At 40.7% G+C, this 25195-nt stretch overlaps 1 protein-coding gene across 17 annotated transcripts in view; it reads right to left on the reverse strand.

Moving 5' to 3' along the window:
• The window catches only part of MACF1 (microtubule actin crosslinking factor 1), a 340927-nt gene that overhangs the window by 36964 nt on the left and 278768 nt on the right, over nucleotides 1-25195 (reverse strand). For 14 of the 17 annotated variants that reach the window (XM_059882785.1, XM_059882784.1, XM_059882759.1 and 11 more), the window contains 17 exons: nucleotides 18815-18976; nucleotides 18489-18659; nucleotides 17685-17851; nucleotides 13912-14071; nucleotides 13231-13557; nucleotides 11916-12000; nucleotides 11181-11422; nucleotides 10304-10510; nucleotides 8862-8981; nucleotides 8320-8427; nucleotides 6072-6290; nucleotides 4893-5096; nucleotides 3001-3232; nucleotides 2172-2398; nucleotides 992-1114; nucleotides 793-894; nucleotides 68-169 (listed from right to left, as the gene is read on the reverse strand). In XM_059882785.1, the coding sequence (XP_059738768.1) occupies nucleotides 68-169; nucleotides 793-894; nucleotides 992-1114; nucleotides 2172-2398; nucleotides 3001-3232; nucleotides 4893-5096; nucleotides 6072-6290; nucleotides 8320-8427; nucleotides 8862-8981; nucleotides 10304-10510; nucleotides 11181-11422; nucleotides 11916-12000; nucleotides 13231-13557; nucleotides 13912-14071; nucleotides 17685-17851; nucleotides 18489-18659; nucleotides 18815-18976 (2958 nt within the window). Of the gene's footprint in view, nucleotides 1-67; nucleotides 170-792; nucleotides 895-991; nucleotides 1115-2171; nucleotides 2399-3000; nucleotides 3233-4168; nucleotides 4178-4892; nucleotides 5097-6071; nucleotides 6291-8319; nucleotides 8428-8861; nucleotides 8982-10303; nucleotides 10511-11180; nucleotides 11423-11915; nucleotides 12001-13230; nucleotides 13558-13911; nucleotides 14072-17684; nucleotides 17852-18488; nucleotides 18660-18814; nucleotides 18977-25195 lie in introns of all 17 variants that reach the window. The other 3 variants (XM_059882780.1, XM_059882773.1, NM_001143860.3) reach the window with 2 other exon arrangements.

A 25195-nucleotide genomic window follows, 5' to 3' on the forward strand; every position in this document is an offset into this window, starting at 1 on the left:
CCCAACCAAAACAGACAAAACCAAAAAAGAAGCAATCCTCCTTCAAAAACCGTTCCCAGGTACAAACCTTCATTTCATTTAACTGATCTTTAACAGTGTTGAGGTCGGTGCCGACAGGGGGCATTGTGCAGAGTTTAATCACAGTGTTATCTAGCCAGTCAAACATAGCCTAAAATAAAAAAAAAATACAAATAAGCAGTCAAAAAACAAAAATAAGACAAATCACGAGACAATTAGCATCATCTCTGCTAAACAGAGTTAAATCAAAGTACCTTATGCTGTTTGTGCACTGAAGTTGGGGAAAGAGATAGAGATAATGATCTTTACTTCAGTAATATGGAGACTTAAGAATGAAGCCAACACGACTGGAATAATGTCCAAAATAAACTACAATTTGGAAAAGCTAAATATGAAAAAATAAATAAATAAAACACCAACGTCTCACAGCCAGCTAGCAAGCCCACGATGTGCCACAGCTATCGTGCCACACTGTGCTTCAGGACAACCTGGGTTTGGAATTTCTAACAAGCAATGACTTTGACAGCAAGGCCAGCTTCACTCTATAGCCTCCACGAGGATAAATTATATGATAAGCATGCAAAGAAAAGCATGGTAAAAAGCCTAAGCTTCTGATGTCAGAACTTTCCTCATTAGAAGTGGGAAACCAGCTAGAAATACAGCGCGAGCACCTCTGGTTTGAGAATGCTGCAGTCCGGGGAAGGTGACCCACTCACAACGGACAGAGAAACGACAGCACCTGTGTTTCCGCAGTGGTCACCCTCGGCCTCTCACCTGAAGAGTGTCCTGGTACTGCACAGCAGCTTGCATGGCATCCTCAAGCTTTTCCAGCCTCTCTCTCCATGTTTTGTTTAAGTTCTCCCAGGCATTGTTCATCTAGGGGAAAAACAGTCAATCAGATTCCCCAATTCACCCCACGCTTGGTGTGAGTCCGCTCATGTTTCACCTGAACCCCCTGTCCACTTCTCCACACCTCATCAATGCTCTTCTTCACTTCCGGCTTCTCAGTTTCTCCGCAGGCAAAAATCAAATCTGCTCCAAGGATTCGAATAAACTCCAATTCCTCATGCAGACCATCTGTCTCTTCCTTAATAGTCTACATGAAAATGAACAGAACATTAGCTAAAACAGAAAGAGGAACAGAACTTCCCAAACTTTGCAAATGTAATTTATACCCCATCAAGAGCAGATGCCACACAGAATGATCAATTTCATTAAAGTCTTTCAGTGTTCTCAACATTTCACTCACCTAAATAGTGGAGCTTCACAGTCTGGTTATTTTTCTAATACATACATCAAATATGTTTTTAAATATTAACATTAAATATATAAAATAATTTGAGAAAGGCGCAATGAGCGTCAATAATTTTAGCAAAGGTCTGCAGAGATTATAATCTATAACCAGAAGTCTATAACGGAGAAGGATATCAACAAGGATAAAATAAGAGTATAAGTCACAAATTTAAGAGCTGGGAGATGTGCAAAATAGGAATACTAGACTATATAGTCCTGAAGAAAGTCAGTTCTGTGCCAGATTCTAAAAATTGGTTCGTGGATTGTCAATGACAGAGGTGAGGAGGTGGAAAACGGCCGACATAAAAGAGACATAAGAGAAAGAATACAGAATATCAAGACTATCTTGGCTTGTCCTAAATGGACAAGATGAGGTAAGAAATGCATTTAATAAAAACTAAGCTCCACCCAAATACTAAACAAAGGTATGTCAAAGTATGGATGGTAAGTCCAGAGTTTATTTTCTTTTCTATTTCCTATTTTTCAACATTAATCGAGAAATAAGGTACACCAAAGTGAGGACTAAATTCAGAAATGAAAGCAAACCCAGATTTTTGAAGCACATTCTAATAATTTGAATTGTTAAGTTTAAAACTGATGACAGAGCTTTTGTGTGACGGATCTGCTGTGTATCACAACGGGTGACTGCATGTACCTACACAAGTGGTAAAGCCTGTACACTAAAAAAAGAAATTTACTATAATGAGCCCCACACCCCAAGTATAAAGGCATACTATTAAACTTAAAAAAAAAAAAAAAGAAAAAAACAAAAACAACTTTTAAGGCACTCAGCCCGGCTAAGCAGCTAACACAACATACTTGGCTAACGCGCTTTCCTGGAAGAGGTTTTGTTTTCTTACCTCGGCAGCTTCAACCTGTTGCTTGATGATGGATGGGTCAATGCCAGGGCTTTCCAAGTCATGCACGATGTCCTGGGTATCTTTGATAGTGGTGAGGAGGGCTGCCATGTCATACCAGAACTTCTCTGCTAGCTCAAGGACATCGAGGAATTTAATCTCTCGCTCTTCTGCCCGAGCTTTGATGTCCTCCCAGAAGAACACCATTTGATCCAACTTGTCCTGGATCTCTGAGAGGGGATAGGAGAGTGAGCAAGACTTCTCTAAGGGCTGCGATCAGCCTCATCAGATATTAGATCTAATCCTCGTACTTTCACTGAAATGATACTTTAAAAGGCTCTAAAAATACATTACTGAAAGAGAATTTCCTATCTTAGCTTTATTATTTCCATATTCTCATTTTCCACTTGTGTTGGCCTCCCACATAAAGAGATCACAGAGGTAATGTGGAAATGAGTTCTCTGTTAAAAAAGTATTGCTAAGACGCTTATAAAGGGGCTTGGATGAAAACTCTATTTCTAGTATTCTGTGTGGAACCTGGTATGTTTCCCATGGAAATTGTATAAAAAGGTAGCTATGTTCTTCCCACTATTGGTACAGCTGTTTCCTCATATTAAGTGGGTAAAGGAGCACTTGTTTCCTGGCCTGGGAATCTAACTACCAATTGTAATCTTGTTTCAAAGGAGAGACGTGTTCTGAATTCTAAATGATTTGTAGAATACTCATTACTTGGGTACTGTCTTTGCATTCAATGAAATACATCTGGTGGGATGCTGGAGGTAACCACAGCTTAGAATTTAAGATTTTTTAAAACAAATTATTAATCAAGCACCTTTTGCAGCCAGATCCTTGTCAGCTCCTTGAGATCGCCCAATGAGTTCTTCTCCACGGCGCTTCAGGGCCTCGAAGGATGGCTGCAGTTTTTCCAGCTCCACGGTGGCACTCTTGTTCTCGCTGATGCACTCTCTGATCTTGTCCACTTCAGCAGGAATCAGCGGTGGCATTCGCAGGCGAGAGGAAAGACTCTCCAGAGTTTCCAACATGGGCTCAATTTTATCATGGAACTAAACAAATATTGGACCATTAGCCATCACAGCAGTACTGCATCACACTTCTGGGGTAAACGTTAGGGATTAAAGCCAGTGTAAATATTTACTCCTGTTTAGGATAAAACCTGTGCTCAAACTAGCCCTAGGACTGTCAAGTGTTGGCTGTGGCTAAGAAACCATTTTGGGTACAGTACACTAGAGCTGGACCATCAGAAAAGTATTTGATGACTCAAAAAGCTATTACTTCATATACCAAAAATCAACTCACATTGTTAACGGTGCTACAATAGTTTCCCTATTCCAACTAATGTGATGAAAAAGGGACAAGACTATGGAACCAGTGAGAGTCAGTGTGTCAACATCTCAGATGACAGCTGCATGCAACAGATTAGACCAACAAGTTAGATGCCCTCCACCAACTGTGTAAATGGATGGGGAACTCAATATGCTACATGACTTGGAGTTTAAAAGTACCATGGCATGCAATTCAACAACCCACCGGATGTAATAGTGAGAAAGGAAAATGTTGGCATGATGAAAGATAATTGGGGAAGGTCAAATCTAACCTTATTCCAAGAGATCAACTACTCTTCCACTTTTCTATATGTTTTATAACATATCTATAATTGTAAAGTTGTGATTTATAATATGAAGCAGAGAGGGGAGAAAAGGGAGCAAAATAGATAAGCCTGCCCCCTAAAGCCAACTCTGGATTCATTAACTAGAATAAGGCTCACCAACTGTTAAATGTCATATAGGAAATAACAAGGTAAACAAAATCCCTTCCCATCACTCCCTCACTTATAGGTTATGCCCCAAATGAAACTGGTACAATAGACTGCATTAGTAAAATTTATACCACTAAAGTTAAGGCAAGTTTCCTTGTAAATAACCCTCTCAATTCTCAGCTTCATAAGAACACCCTAATCCCAATGGGGGTGGGTACCTTACCTCTGTAATCTGTAATGGTGGGCGCAGTCAACACAACAATGAAATGTGACGATGTGGGGAAGACAGGAGCAGGCAGCAACAACACAAAGTAACACATTCCACAATGTGAGTGAGAGATGGGACGGAAGGTGGGGGAGAAACTTGAGTAAGTACAAATATTAACCAAGAATATTGACTAAACATAGGAATAAATTACCCAGACATAACAGTAATATATTAGTTGAAAAGTATGTAGTTACATGCTTTAAACTCCACTGCTGGTGGCTTGTTTCTCCTTGGCTCTAACTTCTCCCTAGTCAAGTATCTTTCTCTGAACGAGGAGCAAGCTGGTGGCCTCTTGAGTAGGAAAATGAACGTGCTGTCTACATCTTGAAAGCAACAGGTCCAACAGCAATCTGACTTCACTTGAGGTATTTGTTGCTTCAAGATGAATTTACCCAAAATCACCTCTGTTAAAGGATCACCACGATATCAAGTTTTCAAGAAAACCATACAGACAATTGATACACCAGCCAAGATGCATTTCACCCTCCTCCTAGTTGTCAGTGTAACCAATGCTTCCTGGGATAAAAATGCAAATTGGCAAAGGCTCCCAGTCTCTTGATAATGTATCACCAGCATACATGGTCTGGACATTCCTGGGCATAGGGACATACTGATACAGAGCCTCCTGCTTAGACTAAAGGACAGCTGAAGGTTATATGAGTTTAAGACACAGACATACCTGAGCCGACTGGGAAATAGCCTCGTCCAGAGCCAGGGCCCGCTGGCGCACCTCCTCTTTTATTTGGGCATATGTGTTTTCTGCTTTCTGGTATTTTTCTTCCACCATTTGCCCCTCTTCAGGGTTTAGCTCCTTCAGTTGAGGGCCTATCTTTAGCAGTTTATCAATATGAGGTTTGTGTTCAGCAATGGATTCCCTCAGTTGCTATGTAAAAAAACATGGATTAAAATAAAGTGAGTCTTTTTATACCAGTTTGTTTGTTTAAATACTGTGATCAGAGCTCATACCAATGGAACAAACTAAATCGCTAAAATCCAGCAAGTCCCAACATCTCACCATTTATGGAGGGGGCGAAATCTAAGTCTTAGGGCACTGACTCTAATACCCTTGATTTTTAAAAGCCAGTTCAGATATTCCGCCACCCAAGAAGCTTCCCAGAGACAGCCTCCCTCACTCTTGCCCTCAAAACAAAAGTATCTCACTGCCTTCTGCACTTATAAGTACTTCTCTGTATTTCACTGCAGTCTCAAAGATTTAATGTCCGTCTCCCTGTGCGGACTGGGAGACACTAAACAGGACAAACTACAAATAATATTTCTGGGAATCCAACTGCTCCTTGACTCTACGGCTGGCTACTTCCAGTTCAATCTCCCTGTTATAGGAATACAGAGATAGGAGTAAGCACAAGCCATATACAAATAAAATAAACATTAAAAAACCATCTTTGATGGTAATACCATCAGCTGAAGTGTCTACAAATTTTCCTTTCATCTTAAGTCTCTGCAGCAAATTGCTTTCTGACATTCCTGAGTTGGGGCTCTCACTCCAGCTGGGGCCTAACCACAAGGAAAAAGGCCACCCAACCACACCCAAGTCTGAGAACACTCTGTTGATGCTGGAAAGATTTTAAGTTTCCTTGATTTTCATGTGGTGCTTTGTTTACTTCTGTAATACTCACATTCCTGACATCTCCATAATCTCATTCTTTAACTGATTCACATTAAAGAACAAAGGAAATATTTCAGATATGTATTTTTACTATGCAAAGAAATTCTAATGGGTTAAGAATTAACTTCAAAACAGACTTACACTTGTTAGGTACTCATAAACAGGCTGTTTCTCAAACTGTGCAGACCATCTCCAGTTGTGCAATTAAATAAAACTCGGCATGCTCCTTACCCTCATCTCCTCTTGCTGCTGCCTGAGCTGCTCATGATCAATAGCTGGAGGAGGCAACTGTGCTATGAGAGCCCGAGTCTCCTCAATCCAGGGGCTGAGTTCCTCATAAGTTTCCCAAAACTGGTTCACCAAGACCTGTGCCCGCTCCAGGCGTGCGTAACGCTCTGAATTGAGCAGACTAATGGCTTCGTATTGCTGTATCAGAGACTCTGTCTTTTCCTATGGACAACAAAAAGAAGTGTAAATGTTACTACCATGATGAATCCTTCTTTAAATAAAAAATGTAAGTAGATATACACTAAAAAGTATAAAGGAATATACACTACAATGCAAAAAAAAAAAAAAATCAATTAATCCAGTAAGATTACAAGTGATTTTTATATTCTTTATACTTAACTGAATTTTTGAATTTTCCTATCACACATATGCATTATTTCTATAATTTTTAAAACATGAAAGTAGCTTTGCCAACAGTAAAATAGCACAAGCACAACACAGCAAAAACAGCCCGTCAGTAAGTACCTGTCACAACTTTAGATCCAGCATTATTGCAATAGGTCGGTTTGACTGTATCAGGGGCTACGGTGGGGATTCGCTCATCAACTTTCATCTGTCTTTTCTTCTCTGATAAGAGTGTCTACAAACCCGCTATTTATACTTTACACGTTTAGGATGAGCAGGTCAATTTATGAAGATTTCTGAGGAAATAGTAGTTACCCATGCCCTTTACAAAAAAGGCTTCCTTTGTGACTCAGCTGGTAAAGAATCCACCTGTAATGTGGGAGACCTGGGTTCGATCCCTGGAGAGTGGAAATGCTACCCACTCTGGTATTCTGGCCTGGAGAATTCCATGGACTGTTTCGTCCACGGGGTCACAAAGAGTCGGACGTGACTCAGCGACTTTCAATTTATAAGCAAAACAAAACTGGTGTACAAATGGACTCTGTTGGCCAATTCTTTTACAAATGGGTAACGATTTTTTTAAGAAGGATCTAAGGCAATGGCACCCCACTCCAGTACTCTTGCCTGGAAAATCCCATGGACGGAGGAACCTGGTAGGCTGCTGTCCATGGGGTCGCTAGGAGTCGGGTACAGGCCTGAGCAGCTTCACTTTGAGTTTTCACTTTCATGCATTGGAGAAGGAAATGGCAACCCACTCCAGTGTTCTTGCCTGGAGAATCCCAGGGACGGGGGAGCCTGGTGGGCTGCCATCTCTGGGGTCACACAGGGTCAGACATGACTGAAGCGACTTAGCAGCAGCAGCAGCAAGGTCCGTCTAGTCAAGGCTATGGTTTTTCCAATGGTCATGTATGATGTGAGAGTTGGACTGTGAAGAAAGCTGAGCGCCGAAGAATTGATGCTTTTGAACTGTGGTGTTGGAGAAGACTCTTGAGAGTCCCTTGGACTGCAAGGAGATCCAACTACTCCATCCTAAAGGAGATCAGTCCTGGGTGTTCATTGGAAGGACTGATGCTGAAGCTAAAACTCCAGTATTTTGGCTACCTCATGTGAAGAGCTGACTCATTGGAAAAGACTCTGATGCTGGGAGGGATTGGGGGCAGGAGGAGAAGGGGATGAGAGAGGATGAGATGGCCAGATGGCATCACCAACTTGATGGACATGAGTTTGAGTGAACTCCGGGAGATGGTGATGGACAGGGAGGCCTGGTGTGCTGTGATTCATGGGGTTGCAAAGAGTTGGACATGACTGAGAGACTGAACTGAACTGAATTGAAAGCAGGAATTAATATCTGGATCTGGCTCTGAAAAATCTATCTACCTGGAAACATAACTCCTTACAGACTGAGGACAAGGAGCAATTCCTCTGTTATTAAGAACATGGATTTGCAATGCATTTCACATCATACATACAGTACGGCTATTTAGACATTTGTGAACATAGGGTGAGGAGTCTGAATTCCCTAGGACATCATCTTGGACTTAAATATCACTACAGTCGGACACGACTGAGCGACTTCACTTTCACTTTTTTCTTTCATGCATTGGAGAAGGAAATGGCAACCCACTCCAGTATTCTTGCCTGGAGAATCCCAGGGACGGGGGAGCCTGGTGGGCTGCCGTCTATGGGGTCACACAGAGTCAGACACGACTGAAGTGACTTAGCATAGCATAGCATAGCATCAGTAATAGAGAGGAAAAAAAAACCCTTCTTAAACTATCATTTCACAATTGTACTTCCAAATCACCATGAGCAAGATAAATATGGTGAATAAATACATGTAGTTTACCTGCAGTACGGCTTTTTGCTCCTCCCCACATGTGCCAAAGATTTCACCACGATGACTGAAGAGTTCATCCATGGAATCTTTGTGTCGAATGATGTCAATGGAGAAAGCCTTTGAAAAGTAAACCATTGTTAAGTAACACAAGGACCCTGAGCCTGAGTTAGTGAAAAGTCAGACATACTCTTATGGAAAATCCGTTGCTTTAATAAAGTCACATTAAAAATTGTTCTTAAGAAGTTTGACACTTTGTCTATCCACCAATGCTTATTTTTCAGTAGCTTACAAAAATATCTTCCGCCCTGAAAACCCACATAGAAAATTGCTAACTATTCTTTCCTGGATTAACAGACCTATTTCTCCCTTTTCACAAAGCGAAAAATCCCTTCTTCATCCTAACCAAATATTTATAAAATTAAGTCTCTATCCACCATCATGACTCTAAATCATTCTACTTGACTTGGAATAGCCAGAAACTCTGTGCCAGTCACTTTAAGTGATTGAGGATTCTTCTCGCTCAGAACAAAGTGACTGTGCCAGTGACTTACCTTCTGAACCTGCAGCTGAGCTGTGGTCTGGTCCTGTTCCAGGCGAATTGGACCTAGGGCCATCAGTTTCCGTTTTGTTTCAGCAACCCAAGCTAGCTCTGCATCAGCAGCTTGCTCATACTGACAGACATATTGAAGAAAAATGGATACATTACAGCCAGTGTCTTCCTTCTAAGAATTCTAACTTATTCAACACAGAAAGGCCTAGATTTTTCAGTAATGCGGTTTACATCTCACAAAGTAAAGCCCAAATTGGTGAGAACTTCATAAAAGTCACAAATCCAAGATGCAGACAATTTAGCATTGATTATATTTCAACAAACATGAGTCGATCCTATTCCAACGTCTTTGGAAAGACATTACAGAACCCAGTCAATGGTTCCATAGCTAGAAATAACAATGGAAACTAAGACTCTTCAAAAGAAATACACTTTCTAATGAGAGTACTTTTATGAGACTGTGCTCTCTTTCTGCCAATCTTTTTTCCTGTCCACACACGAAACAGCAGTAGTAGTATGTTTAAATACAAACTTCACATGGCAGCAGAGGCTGAGCTGAGTTAACTTGGACGTACTCGCTTAGTGAAGAAGTGTAAGACCCCAGAAGAACAGCAAACCTTTAAATGGAACGCAATAAGCAATGACGTGTCATACGCAATGACATCAACAACAAGGGAACATGTTCTGTGCGGCCACTGTTTAATAAGGGCCCCTCAACCTTTTGTCTTCCTTATCAATGTTGCCCAATTATACTAATACTTAAAGAGAAGTTCCCAAGTGTGATAAATCTCATACTGAAATATCTGGCCAAGATTTGGAATCAAAACAAACTTCTGTGGGGTTCAGAAAGCATCTACTTATCACCATGAACCCAAGGGGTCATGTTATATTTTGTACCATGGCACATTAATAGGTGCATATCCACCTACAAAGAAAAACAACTTTTCCCAGAAAGCAGGAAGGACAAATGATTGAGGGAAACATGACACCTGTGTTTACGGAGAGGGTTCTATTTTGGATGGCTCTGCTATTTTGGTTAGCATATTTGATAGTAATTATAGTTCTGGGTTCTGTCCCCTCTTCCATCTAATGCTGAAACAGTTGATTATGTCAAACTAAGACTGATGCATTTAGACCTTTTCGATCTAGATATTATCTACCCTCATCACTATCTGCCTCTAAGCAGGGCATCAGCAAGGAAAGGGCCCCCACACTCTCTTTTCCAAGTTCTTTTCTCCTCAAAGGGGTCACGTATCTTCAGTCAAACCTAGATCCACCCTCACATAACTTCCTACCACTGAGATAATTTGCTGCATCAGATTTAGCTTGATCTCATTTATTCCTATTCCTGAAACTGTATGTATGTGGGTCATAGTTTTGTACTTCCCATATATGTATCCCTGCTGCCTAAAATATTAATGCAGGGGTGTTTATAAAGATTACCTGTTGTGATCTCTGAATAGCAGCATCAATTTCATCCACCCTTTGTCCAACAGTGTCACTGACCAGCTTGTACTGTTCGTTGGCGTCGGACACGAGTTTATCCAGCCCTTCTCTGGCTCTCCAGGGCACCAGCTCTAAGAGAGCACGGCTCACCTCATTCACTGTGTCCAACACCAGCCTGTGCTCCATGACCTCCTTCTTTAGTTCCTAAAGAGGGAAAAAAGTTTTCAGGCCATCTCTTGCTAAATTAAGCACATTAGCAGCTGTGCTGGGTGGAAAATGCTCTCTCTACCACACATCCCAGCAGGGCTCTGACCTCCTTCCTTCACTTATTTTTTTTCTTGTCTCAGATTTTTCAGTCACTCCACAGCCTGACTTTAGGCTCAGCTGCTTAGAACTGTCAGCAAGACTTTTTAGGCCAGACTGTCTCTGGGTAACATGAATGGTATTTCTTGTATTTTTTCTCCTTACTTCAATAGAAATGATAAATAATGCTTTAATCATAGGCATTCATTTACCTCAACAAATGCACTGTATTTCTGTGCATCTAGAACTGCACAAGGTCCTGCAGGAGAATTAGAGGTGACTATGAGGTACTCTTTTAGAGAGTGAACTATGACAGTAAGTTCTAAAATGTTCCATATGAAGCAAGCTTCCTAGGGTGTTCAGATCCAATCTTTTTCTTCTTCAGACCATGATAAATGCTCTTATATAGGCCTGTCCTAACTTATTTTCCACGAATAAACAGAAAACAAAGCAGACAGAAATTTTTGGTTTAGATTTCAGGTAAAGATAGATGGTGTAAAACTCAAGAATTTGAACTTCAGGATTCTAAGAGAAAAATTCTTTCCCTTTACAGTGTGGGATGTCAGCTCACCTTCTGTCTCTGCTGAAACTGGGGTATTTGTTCCCCTGTGGGGGACTGTCCTCCGCTGGCTGCCAGCTCCTCCTCTACCTCCCTCAGCCACCCGGTCAGTTCCTCATATGTGGACTGGAACTTGGTGGCCAGCTGCCGGGCTTGCTCTAAGGTTCTGAGAGCCTTGGAGCTAGTGACTGTGATGTCTGCATAGCGAGTCTTTATGCCATCCAGCTTCTCTTGAATGAGCAATACCTCTTCACCTGTGGGAGACAGCACACAGTTTATTCATGTCTAATAGGCTACAAGGGAGCCCTTTTAACTTCTCTTTATTCAAGTCAGAGCTTAACTTTTATGGATACTCTCTCCCTATGGCAGGGATTTCACCTAGCGTCCCACACCAAGGGAAGTGGGAAAGAAACCTTCAATCAATAAAAGAAATGACTTCTGAGATTATTAGGATCTGAGTTTGACTGCAGGTTTTTCTAGACACTTTCAGCATCTTTCAGTAAATGCTGGTATTCAACATATTGGAGGGCAGGGAGAGTTTTCATCTATAACCAGATCTAAGATAATACAGCATTTCAATGAAAGATTTAGCAGGAAATAGAAACCCAAGCCCCAGTTGCCAGGAAGCACACGGTAATATAATCAGTGAGTATTAAGCCCCTCCCATCTACAAAGAGAAGTGGCCGGTGCAGAGTGCTGATTAAGGTCTGTATGACCAGGCGCTAAGACATGCACTTTTCAAAGTACCTGTGGTTTGTTTCAGAAGAGCCTGACCGTTTTTAATAGCTTGATCTACATTCTTCTTTCTATTAACAATTTCTTCATTTAAAGCCTGAAAGGAAAGAACACCATTAATCCTAAAACTATGACACAACAAAGTGGAAGAAATGTGAGCCCCTTAAGAGACCAAATTTAAAGTAAGGAGATGAATATCAGTTTAAACATGAGATATTCGATTCCTTCGTTTTCTCTTTGGTTACCCCTTTAATTACTCAAAGCAATGAAATCAGATACTTATAGGCAAGCAAGCCTTCCTTTGATGAGAAGAGATTTAGGACTTAATCCACTTTACTAACCTATTGGTACCAAACCTGAACCCAAGAAAGGTAGAAGCAGAATTCAGCCAAAATGTCTACCATGTCCAAAACAAAGGATAAGGCATAGAGTTCAAGAAAAGATAATCAGCAAGAACAGGCCAACTTAAATCAGAATCCTAGTTAAAAACTCTCAATATCTGAAGAGCACTGACTTCTGAAGTCAATGAAGTAGAAGAATCTAAGATCATTACTAACAAACAAAACAAAAAAAATCGCTTTGCTGATTTTACCATTTCCAAAGAAATTCCATAAAAACAAAACAAAAAGGGCAAATTGTTCTTTCTACTAAGATGACCCAGAATTCCTGCACTTCGAGCATATAAATTCTAGAAACATTTAAAAAGTTACCACTATATGATCAAATGTTGAGTACTGTTAAGTAATCTGGTTTTCTTAAAGTTTTGGGCATCCCTGGTGGCTCAGATGGTAAAGAATCTGCCTGCAATGCAGGAGACCTGGGTTTGATCCCTGGGTCACGAAGATCCCTTGGAGGAGGAAATGGCAACCCACTCTAGTATTCTTGCCTAGAGAATTCTATCGACAAGAGGAGTCTGGCAGGCTACAGTCCATGGGGTTGCAGAGGGTTGGACATGACTGAGTGACTGACACTTCGTTAAAGTACATACTCCTCCGCATAACTGCTCAAGTGGAGCTGAATGATACATTCCTGAGTGATGTAAAACATGAGTTGGAACTGAGATGGCCCCTGATTACACTCTGGATCACCTTCTAGAATTAATGATTCAGTTTGTTAAGTATAAGTATTTCCATGGACTTATCAAAAAATAGATTAGTCCTTAGCAACAAGTCTGTAACTAAGTACTTGTGCATAAAATAAATTTGAAATGTTTGGAATTGAAAACAAAAAAAGGGGGGGGAGAGAGAGAAAGAAATGAAGACAAACATGAATTAAAATGACAAAATAACTTAGTAACATAACCAATAAGAATGGAAAGCATGAATACCAGGTGGTCAGCATGCTGCTTCTCCAGGACATCCTGTCTGTAATCCTTTACGAACACTGAACTGAGCTTGTCCTCAACCTCAGCCAGCCAGTTGAGCACCTCCACCTCATCCTCCCCGAAAAGCCTAGCATTAGACAGTGCTTGTTCAAGCAGGGCTGCTTTCCGGCCGCACCGGTCTTGAATCTCACTGAATCGGGCCTGCAACGAGTCTAGCCTTTCTGACAGCACACCCTGCTCTGCGGGACTTGTCAGGGAGGAGAGGGACTGCCCAACTGTGACTGCCTGGTGCACATCTGCTGCATGGCTTTCTATTTCCTCCTCCAGAGCCTGGAAATCCAGATGGAAAAAATGAATAACAGAAACAAAATAAATGAAAAGTAAACATGAGACAATGAATCACAAATGATATAATAAATTAAACAATAATATATAAGTTTACCTACGGAAGGGTAAAAATAACATAAAAACAGAACAAAAAGCTGTTTTTTCTGAGGGTAGCCTATACGTCCAATTCTATTTTTACTTGAAGAATGTGACTAGTCCAATTAATAAGTGGACCATATTTTAAGTGAAACTTATTTTTTAAAAAAGGCAAAAATACATCTTTTAGAATGCTGCAGGAAGTTTTCTAGGATTTCTGATTCCAGTTTTGTGTTTTCATTTACCACAACTACTTCATACCTTGTGCCGAATGATCTGCTGCTGTATTTTAGCAGTCTGGGTGCCAACAGGTTCTGAGTTGGCGAGCTTTTTCTCTGTGACAGATAAGAAGTCAGAAATAGGCTCAGCTGTCTCATGGAATTGTTTGGCCAGAACCAGGATATCTTCCAGCTGTTTCTGCCTACACGAATATATAGAACAAGCTGCTCAGGCAAAAAGTCACATTAAAACTGTTAACAGTACTATATTCAGTAAAAGACCAATCTTAACCAGGCACATTTGAAATATCAATAGCAAACAGAACACACAAAAAACAGCACTTTGCTGTTTTAGAAGCTTGCAGTACAGTATTTAGGTTCTGTCATGACCTTGTAAGGTAGGCAAACATTATGCCACTATTATAAAAAGAGAAAACCAAGCCTGAAGGCTTAAAGAAAGATCTGTCCAGATTGCCCACAGGGTAGCAATGGTACAGTGAGAATTAGAATCAGACCTTCTACTCTTTCTCCTGTAGGATGTAGCATGTCCATCCTCTGTACATGTGACCAAAATAATGTTTAAAGGAGTAGAAAATCGATCAGTCTTCATTTCTCTTTTCCCTGTCACTGCTACCTTCACTTATGATGAACAGAAAAGACAGCATTTGAAGAGCACAAGTAGACCAAGCTATGAACAAGAACTTCCTTCCTATCGCCCCTGAATCAGTCAGGCTTCTAGTAATTTCAAGCCTCAGACCATAACTTTGAATTCTGATTTAAGGCAAAAAAATAACCTCAAACTAGCTGAATTTGCTAAGGCAAATGGCAGCCAAAAGAACTATGTACTTTATAATTGGAATCTTGAATCTAGAATCTTAAATCTTATTTAACATAACATCCATACTAAGTGTGGATTTCAAATACCCTATAGATTAAAATCAGCCAATTGCAAAGGAGAGGGGAAGCCTGAATGCTGAAGGCAGCCTAATAAACAAAAGACACAAAAACAACCACAGAACTATATTAGCACACAGAGTAATAATCAAAGGCCACGCGATGACTTTGGCCATTAAGATCAGACTACGTGCTGTGTTATTTGAAAAGGGCCTGGGTGATGGGAAGTACTTTTATTTCAGTAAAACTTTACTAAACATCTGCTTTGTGCCAGGTCTTATGCTGGGTACTCTGGACAAACGTATATGAATAATAAATGATTTAATATAAAGACCTGCCATTTGAATTATCTGGAAATGTAATGTTTGAGTATAAAGAAAAATGTATTTCTAGATGCTATTTTTAAATGTCAATATAAAGTACAGAGTTTCCTTTCTTAGTTTATGTCAACCTTCAAACTACATCTTCAATCAGTACAACTAAAACATAAAATATAATCTTAAATAAATTGCTTGGTGGTTTATTTTCATTGGTTAATGACCTGCTTAAAGATTTTACTTTTTGCTTTAAACTTTAAAAAACATTCTTATATTTTATATTGGAGTACAGCTGATTAATAAAATTAATGTTAGTTTCATTAGTGTTTCAGGTTTACAGCAAAGTGATTCAGTTATATATATATACATGTGTCTATTTTTTCCAAATTTTAAATTTTAAAAATTTAATTCTTAAAGAACTGTCCTAGACTTCTAGATCTTTCTGATTCATCTATGATTCAAGGGTCTGAAAATCTGAAGAAATCACTGTTAACAAGATTTGGGGCAGAAAAGAGAAGAGCTAAAATCATTTGAAGGCATCAAAAATACAATATTAAAGAACCTACACAGAATTCTTCAGGATGCCTTAACAAATGATGCTGCTCTTGGGATTTCTCTTTAAAACACTGGTCCAGAAACTGTGTTCGGAGCATGGAAGCAAGTAGGATAGAAGAAAAGATTCATAAATAGATACATTAGGAACAATCATGACTTTAGTGAGCTTAAGGACCTGGGAGGTAGGCACATAAAATAATGACCATAACACAAGGTACACATAAAGAGTTAGGGTAGTTAAGAGGAAGATGAAACTAGTCTATGCTTGGGAATAAAGAAAAGCTTCATAAAAGCAGGGGAGATGAACAAAAGTCTTTCATAGAAGATGGAACACCATCAGCAAAGACAGAATTAGGAAACTGACAGAAGACACTGAAGAACCGAATATGGTTTACTTTGACCATAAAGAATGAGAAGAAGAGCAGAAACTAAGAAGACTCTTGAGAGTCCCTTGGACTGCAAGGAAATCCAACCAGTCCATCCTAAAGGAGACCAGTCGGGGGTGTTCATCGGAAGGTCTGATGTTGAAGCTGAAACTCCAGTACTTTGGCCACCTCATGTGAAGAGTTGACTCACTGGAAAAGACCCTGATGCTGGGAAGGATTGGGGACAGGAGAAGGGGACGACAGAGGATGAGATGGCTGGATGGCATCACCGACTCGATGGACACGGGTCTGGGTGGACTCCGGGAGTTGGTGATGGACAGGGAGGCCTGGCGTACTGTGGTTCATGGGGTCACAAAGAGTTGGACACAACTGAGTGACTGAACTGAAGAAAGGTGGGTTAGGGCCACCTCTGAATGGTGGTTAATGAGACTATTTTATAGGCAACAGGCAGTCATTAGATGTCTCTGACTGTGCAGAGGGAAGGCCTGAGGGGAAACAGCAGTAGAGTGGTTAAGGTTAGCTAGTTAGGAGGCTGCCCTCAGGTGAGCTACCTCATGGGAACAAGCCCAAGTGAGAGTTCATAAGTCATGAACTGAGGCAAGTGAGTTGGAATCAGAGAAATGGATGGAGAGGAAAGATACTGTAGACATAAAGTAGATAAAATTTAGTATACTGAAAGATATGGGACACAAAGCAGGGGAGGGAAAAAAATGGTAAAAAGAAAATGAGGCTGAGGTTTTAAACCCAGGTAGTTGGAAGGTCAATGGTACTATTACTGGAAATGGATGCAAAGAGAGAAGAAAAAAAGCAGTGCAATTTGGAAATGAAAGTAAGTTGAATTCTTTCGTTTCTCCTACTAACACGGGCAAGTAAAAACTTTGTAGCTCAGATGAGAAACAAGCAAGCCATGAACAGGTAAAGAGACTGAAGAGGGGGTTACGTGAAGACTACCCATAGCTATCTAAATAATAAGTGATCAACTCTATGACTCTCATACTCATTTCTGATTCATTACCATTTACTTTTAAAACTGGGAACAGTATCAGCTGAAAGTAAAGACCCAGTGTGACTTATTAAGCTCGAGTGACACTGGACTAACTGATAGCTATGGAAAGAGAGAGAACGCATCTCTGTGGAGGAGAGAAGTACACTGCCCGCCTGTAGCTTTTGGTGAAGACAGTCCATGCAACTCTTGAATGCTCATTTAATAGAACCACAGGCTAGCTCCTAGATGTAGGAACATCTAATACTGGGATAAGTTAACAGAAAAGAAACATGATACATTTCAATTCCAAGTATCAAAAACATTATTTATAAATATTAATGGGAAAAAAAAGAAATCTGTTTCCAAAACTCAGAAAATTACTTGGCTGGATTGTAGAAATCCACGTCTGTCATTTGGAAGCATGATTATATTGCAACTGAAAACCACCACAGAGCAATGAGTCTCCCAGCTCTCAGAAACTTACAGAAGAGCTGAGGCTCATTTCCTGAGAGTCACTCTGGTTATGAGGATCATCTCTTAAAACTTATCCCTCTTCAAGATAAAAGCCGTTAAACACCTCCAGAGCTCCATGAGCATCATCCAGGGGCTTTTACAGCATCTCAGTGACACAAGTCAAAAACCATCTCTGACTTCTTTCTCAAAAGCCCCTTGGCTTTACCTGGCTGTTGCCTTGCTGAGTAGTCCAGTCCATCTACTTTCAAGACTCTCCAACTGTCCAGTGATCTTCTCTCTATCAGCCAGCTCAGCTGACTGTGCTATTCTGCCTCCTTCTGCTTGAAGCATGTCTACTGTGGCCTTTCGATCATCTAGTAGCCTCTGGAGCAACTGATGTACATGTTTAAAGAGAATGAAATGTGATAACATGGGGTCACTTTAAAATCTGAAATAAGGAAAACATACAAAATCCAAAACCCTCACCTCACTGAGCCCTAAGTTTAATTGAACAAGGAAGTTTTTTTTTTCCCCCTCAACCTGAGGCAAAAACACGAGATATAATTCCTACCAGTCATATAAACTTTTCCTACACTCAGGTTTTTAAATGGAGCAGTGACTGTCATTATGTGACTGAAAAGGAATTTAATTTGAACCAAGAGAAAAAGGCACGGAAGTGGAAATCAAACCAAGGGGGGCGGGGAACCAGAGAGAACCTTATACATGATATGCAACATTATTTAGAATAGTGCCGACCCTAAAAACATTCAAAATCTCTTAAGATAAAGTGGTGACAAACACTGAGACAGGATAAGTGAACAAGCAAAACTGCTCAGTTCAACATATGGCACGGTAAACTAGGAGATTACAAAGGTGATGAAGATCAATTTCCATCTTTCTTTTCTGGATCACACAAGGTAGGTTAGGATTCTACTAAACTCCTAACTGTGCTCCTGAAACTATAAGCAAATCGTGTTGTCTGTCATTCCCTTCGGCTGTTACAGTTCACTGCCCCAACATTCTCACTTACCTTCTGTTCTTGGATCTGGGCTTTCACCACTTTATACTCAGCAGATGGAGGCTTCTGATTGGCTATGAGCTCCTCAGTGTCTGCCAACCAGCTGAGCAATGGCTCCAAGGCATCTTGGAACTTCCCACAATGCAACAAAGCCTCTTGCAGTTGTGCGATTCTTTGTGCAACCTGTTTCACAGATACGGAGGAGAAAGGGGAGAGTTCTGAAATGACTTATCCCTTTTTGTAACTCCAGGTTGGAACGACTAAGGTTTTATTTGCATTCAGGTGCCATGGAAACCTGAAACTTCCATATCTTTTTTCTATGCCCTCCGTTCACTCACCTTTTTATTTAGTGTGTTCCACCGAGCGTTGATTTCTTCCATGTCATGTTCCAAACCCTGCACATCACAGTTTTTTCCGGCGCTCTGAATCAAGCCCTGGCCAAGTCCATTCACCTGTTGCAGTTTCATCTGGAGAGGATCCACCTGTTCTTTCTGAAACATCTAGATAATTGTAAGCCAAAGAAGATTTAATCTATAGGCATGACAGTGACTGGTTATTCTTGGAGGAGGCATGCTTTAACAAAGGAGGGCTAGGGGGTAACAAGACAAAACAAGCCACTTGTACAAGAAGTATCAAGTAAGAATGTGGTTTCACATTTCAAAACATTCTCCTATGGACAAGCAATTACAGAGACTTATGGCACTACCTGGGCATTTAAACCATGACTCATGGTTTGTTTCTGTTAATTCTTTAATGCAAAAAGCTCTTGAGAATAAAGATGCATCAGCCTCAAGTTACTATGAAAGTGTGATGCATTATCAATTCTAAACGGAAAGGGTGATACCGAATGACTAGTACTTAAGATTAAAAATACCTTGGGGAATAGCTTTACCCAACCATGATACATGCAATGCTCTTCTCTGACTAGGACTAATAATCAACCAAATCACATTAATGGTGTGAAAAATCCCAACCTCATAGCTTAATACCCCTGTGGCCATTTAATTCCATTCTGTTCCAAGGCCACAGACCACAAACAGCCAATAATCTTGAAATAGTATTCCTCTGATTACAAAGGGAAGTGGGCCAGTATTATAGAGAGATGTCCTTAACAACTTCAGACATATTTTAAGCAAGACTCAGATATACATAAAATATTTTAAGAACAATGATACTATACATCCATGTTTACCATGAAACAATGGAATTTTATAACTGTAAACAAGTGTAACAAGCAATGTGACTGTTTCTTTCTAATGCAGTCAAGGTCCATTATTACTTAGAAATTTATAAAAGGAAACAAAGACAACAGTACTTCTGCCACTCCAATGGTATTAAGGAAAAAAATGAAATAAATATTTGTCCCTAAGATCAGATTTCTCTCAATTGTCAGAGGATAAAATCAGCCACATTCCACTAGTCTGGATTTATTTCCATTCATTTTTCTTCCACATAAAGTTCCTTCAAACTCAGGGAGACAGGTGAATCAATGAAAGCTGAAGAATGCAAGAGAACAAAAATAAATGCAAAAGAAAATTATAAGTTTGGGTAAGACTAATTTTGGCCTATGTGAGACCACAGATCACACTAGGATTAGGAAACTGATTCTAGAAAGAATGGTCTGTGGCTGAACAAGTGAGTCACAAGGAGGAAAGGCGCCAGGGAACACAGAAAAAGGAAGGTTATAAAGGTAATTACCAGTGGGCTTCATTTTATACTACAATTTGATTACACCATATTTTGTTAGGCAACACTACCCAGCAGTTCAGCTAAAAATGACTGTTACTCCAATAACATGGTTCCTAGAGAAAGCAAGTGCTATGATTCTACTTTGCATTAAACGTGCTTTCACTGAAGAAAAATCAGAGCAGAGGGGAAAAAACAACAGCAACATGGCTGTGGGAGGGGCTGGAAAGGTGAAGGGAGCAGAAATGCCGAAGGTGTCCAGTCCACACCGAAGAGCCCCCATTTACCCAGCCATCAAGTCCTGTCTCATGCTGTGACCGATATGCAATTTTTCCTGTGTAGTCCAATACGGCAGCCGACAGTTACGTGTGGCTATTTAACTAGAAATTCAGTTCCTCCACCCCAATAGCCTCATTTCATGGGGTCAAGGGGTCAAAGGCCATGTGTGGCTAAGGGTCTAACGTACTGGGCAACAGAGAATACCTCCATCTTGGCAAGAAGCTCTACTGGTATCAGTGTAAATCATACAGAAAAGTAAAAACATAATTTAAGTAGCTTGACAATCTCTTCCATATAATAGAGCCAATTCTTTTCTTAAAATTTGGATTTACTTTGCTCGTGAACATTTCACATAACGTATTTGAGATTTCTTCAGTTCCCATGTCCACTCTATGGATTGACAGGGAATGGGTATTTGTCTTTTTTCCCCAGAAGTTTAAAAATATATGAAAATGCCTCTATATACTAGTACTCTTTAAATATTTATAGTGAACACAAGTGAACAGAATGTTAAAGAAAATAAATCTGCAAACACTTGCTTTCTCTTAATTCCCAAATAAAGCTGTTGCGCAACACTTGCGCTTTTAGACACAATTCCTGCTCCTTAGTATTTCGTGGCGCATAGACTGTGCCGTGTTACTCACTAACCAGTGCTGGCAGATGTTTCCCAGAGCTGAACACTAGTAAAAATTATTGCATGGCTGTAAGATGCAACAGGGACATAAAACAGAAAATTTCCCAAAGAACTTCTTAAAACACTTTTATCTACAGTAATACCACATTCTCCCAGCTTTCATCCTGACTGATCCTTTTTTGATATCCTTCACGCACTTCCTCTTTCTCTTCTAGATCTCCAAATGTTAGCCTTAGAGGGGCAGAGATAAGGGTAGGATGCCAGTCCTGAGCCCTTTTCTCAATCTACACTCCCCTAAATTCTACCCATTCCTATGGCATTCCTTACCATAATAAATGCTTATTACTCTAAAAATTATATATATATTGTGAATTTCAAATCTAAATATCCAACTATTTTCCTTAATATTGCCATATACCATTCCAAAGTTGAATAGTACACCTGCTAATTTCCTCTCCCCCAATGCTACTCTTCCCTGAGCAATTCGCTACTGCCCCCACTGTATGGCGTGAGCCTAACTGACACCATCTTGGGCCCTTAAGAGTTTCTCCTGTCCTTCTGCTGACCCCACCCAGGACTGTAGTGTACAGTAAATCACTTCTCCGTTGTCAAGGGCTTTGTAGATAATAGACACTGTTTAATAATCATCAGGACCAGGTAGCCCCTATGCTCTGTTAGTCCCCAAACAATGAAAACCTTTGCTGATGTATACTCCTAGTGCCCATAGAGCAGAACCCATTCATAAATCTTGCCTTAGGAATACAAGTCCTTTTCCCAAGCACCGACCCCCACCCTCTAGGTTAACTGCAGAACTGTCCCAGTTGCCACCACGATGGTGCAGAGCGCAGCTGCAAATGCATCTGGGTAGTGGTCTCCCTGATGCTACCCTGAAAGTAAGTTGTTCGGTTGCTCAATTGTGTCTGACTCTTTTGTGACCCCATGCACACTGTAGCCCACCAGGCTACTCTGTCCATGGGATTTTCCAGGCAAGAAGACTGGAATGGGCAGTCATTTCTTTCTTGAGGGGATCTTCCCGACCCACATCTCCTGCTTTGGCAGGCGGATTCTTAACTGCTGAGACAGGAAGCCTGAGAGTAAGTTACTCTATAATAAACTGATCCATTGATTATATGGAGCTGCCTGCCTTCTTTTTCGGTCTCAAAATGCCTTCTCAGTTCAATGGGTACTTTTTGTTTCCTCCACCCTCCAACACCCATCCACTCAACGATGCAAATCAGAACCTAGAAGCCATCCTTGATAACTTCCCCTCACTACACCCCAACATGAAAGCCATTATCAGGTCTTACTGATTCTGCCCCTAAACTGTGTCTCAGATCCATCCAACTGTCTTCAAATCCACCGACTCCCCACCCAAGCCACCCAGACAATTGTAGTAATTGGGCAGGCCTCTCTACTTTGTCCTTGATCCCCTACAATCCATCCTAAACATAGTAGCCAGTGTGATCTTTTAAAGTTGCAAACCATCCTGTGTTTTCTGAATTCCATGTCAATTATAATACAAACTATCAAAATATAAAACAAAAGAAATCTGAGATTTATAAACCCAAATAATGTTGAAAATGTTTTTTGTCAACGTGAACCAGCTTTCTCTATCTTTAAGCTGAGTCATCCTTAAAAAATGTAAACAAAATAATTTCACTCCCCTACTTAAATCTTTCAATACTTGCCTATGGCTTTTAAGGTAGAGATCCTTGAGGCTTTCTTTCTCAGCCCCTGTATCATTTGACCCCTTCCTACCTTTCCAGGTTCACTGCAAGACACTCTTCTGGAAACCCTGCTTACTGTGGTCTGGTCACTTGGCTCTCTTTCAGTTTTAACATGCCAAGCTCTTTCCAGTTTCCATTTCCTTTGTCCAGAATGCTCTTTGACTAAGTAACTTCTATTTATCCTTCAGGTTATAGTTTTAAAACTGTTTCCTTGACACAACTGAAATTAAATACCCCTATTGTTTCTTATCATAACTTTTATTTTTTATTCAAAGCATTTGCCACTATTTATAACCATATATTTGTATCATTTTTGCTTAATTTCTGCCTCCCCTGGGCTTCCCCAGTGGCTCAACGGCAGAGAATCTGCCTGCAATGGAGATGCTGGTTTGATCCCTGGGTCTGGAAGATTCCTTGGAGGAGGACACAGCAACCCACTCTAGTATTCTTGCCTGGAGAATCCCATGGACAGAGGAGCCTGATGGGCTACAGTCCAGAGGGTTGCAAAGAGTCAGACAGGACTGTAGCAACTTAACACGCATGCTGCCTCCCCTGCTACACTGTAAGTTCCACAAGGGCAGGGGCCATGGCAACTCTATTTACTGCAAAAGCTCCAGTACCCAGCACAGAGTACTGGGTACACAATCAGTAGTTATCCAGTAAATGAATGAATCCTTGTAGAGAAACAGTGTTAGACAAAGCAAATAAATCCATAAAAGTTCTGTTGATTGGCTGAGGATTCAAGTGTTGAAATTGTGAGGCTCCCCAATTTTTGCTTAAAAACTTCCTTGGCAAATTCTTAATTTTATAGGACCACTATTTTATACAAATGGTTGTTTTCTTTATTGAACCAGTGACTGGAAATAAGTCTAAGGAAGTCTACACATGAGAAGAAGGCTTAAAGAACCACAGATTGCTCTTAGTGGACATAGGATCCCACTATGGAAATAGCAAACAAGTTCTGGCTTTTCTTTCTTCTACCAAACCTTGTGATTGCGATTAGAACGGTTCTATCTATTTTAACCATGTACACATGTGAACATTATACATACACACGAAGAGGATCTAAAGCAATTCATTCTAAATCACAGATTTTGCAGCTGGGTTATTGTTTGTTTCTCCTGTCATTTATATCAGCCAGTATTTCATAAAATGACTACCTCCTGTAGCTGCCAGACTACCAGAGATCCCAGAGACTGACTTAAGAGTTTCTCTGAATATTTTTCCTCTATGCAGATTTGACTGGCTGTTTATAATGAAATCCCTGTATTTCATCGACTATTGCTGCAGGCTTTATACTAGAAATAGTCTGTGTAATCAAGAATGCTGGTGACTTTGCATAGGATGCTGGGTTCTTGGTATCAATACCAAATTCAGTAAAACTGAGAAAAGTGGATCAAATCCATCCATCTGAAAGGTGATGCACTCTAATTTGATGGGATGCTCCATTACAAAATAATTGTGAAGTCCATGTGACACCACCACCACACAGCTAAGTGGAAAACCTGTGGCAAAGTAGACAGCTTCTAGCCTGCAATCGAAATGATCTTTCCTTGCTGGCAGCTGCATGTTTAATTGGTCCTAGCTGACTAAGGCTTCCCTGAAAGGTTCTGCAATGGAGGTGAACCCAACTTTCTCGCAGCATCTATGGATAGTCAGGAGATTAACATTCATCCACTCAGTCAACAGGAATACATACTACAGGGAAGGCACTGTTTGGGTCCTGGAGATGGTGCAAAATTAAAACCACGTTTGCACTCAGGTACCACTGACTGTATTTGATTAAACTTCTAACTCCTTCTCTCCTTCAGTTCAGTTCAGTCACTCAGTCGTGTCTGACTCCTTGCGATCCCATGAATAGCAGCACACCAGGCCTCCCTGTCCATCACCAACTCCCAGAGTTCACCCAAACTCATATGCATCGAGTTGGTGATGTCATCTGGCCATCTCATCCTCTGTCGTCCCCTTCTCCTCCTGCCCCCAACCCCTCCCAGTATCAGGGTCTTTTCTCATGAGTCAATTCTTCGCATGAGGTGGCCAAAGTATTGGAGTTTCAGCCTCAGCATCAGTCCTTCCAATGAACACCCAGGGCTGGTCTCCTTTAGGATGGACTGGTTGGATCTCCTTGCAGTCCAGGGGACTTGCAAGATTCTTCTCCAGCACCATAGTTTAAAAGCATCAGTTCTTCGGCGCTCAGCTTTCTTCACAGTCCAACTCTCACATCCATACATGACCACTGGAAAAACCATAGCCTTGACTAGACAGACTTCTGTTGGCAAAGTAATCTCTGCTTTTGAATATGCTGTCTAGGTTGGTCATAACTTTCCTTCCCTTCCCTCCTTATCAGCGACCAAACGACACCAGGACAGTAAAGTGCAGAGAGCTGCCACTCT

Source organism: Bos taurus, chromosome 3 (assembly GCF_002263795.3).
Source record: "Bos taurus isolate L1 Dominette 01449 registration number 42190680 breed Hereford chromosome 3, ARS-UCD2.0, whole genome shotgun sequence".
Lineage (NCBI taxonomy): Eukaryota > Metazoa > Chordata > Mammalia > Artiodactyla > Bovidae > Bos > Bos taurus.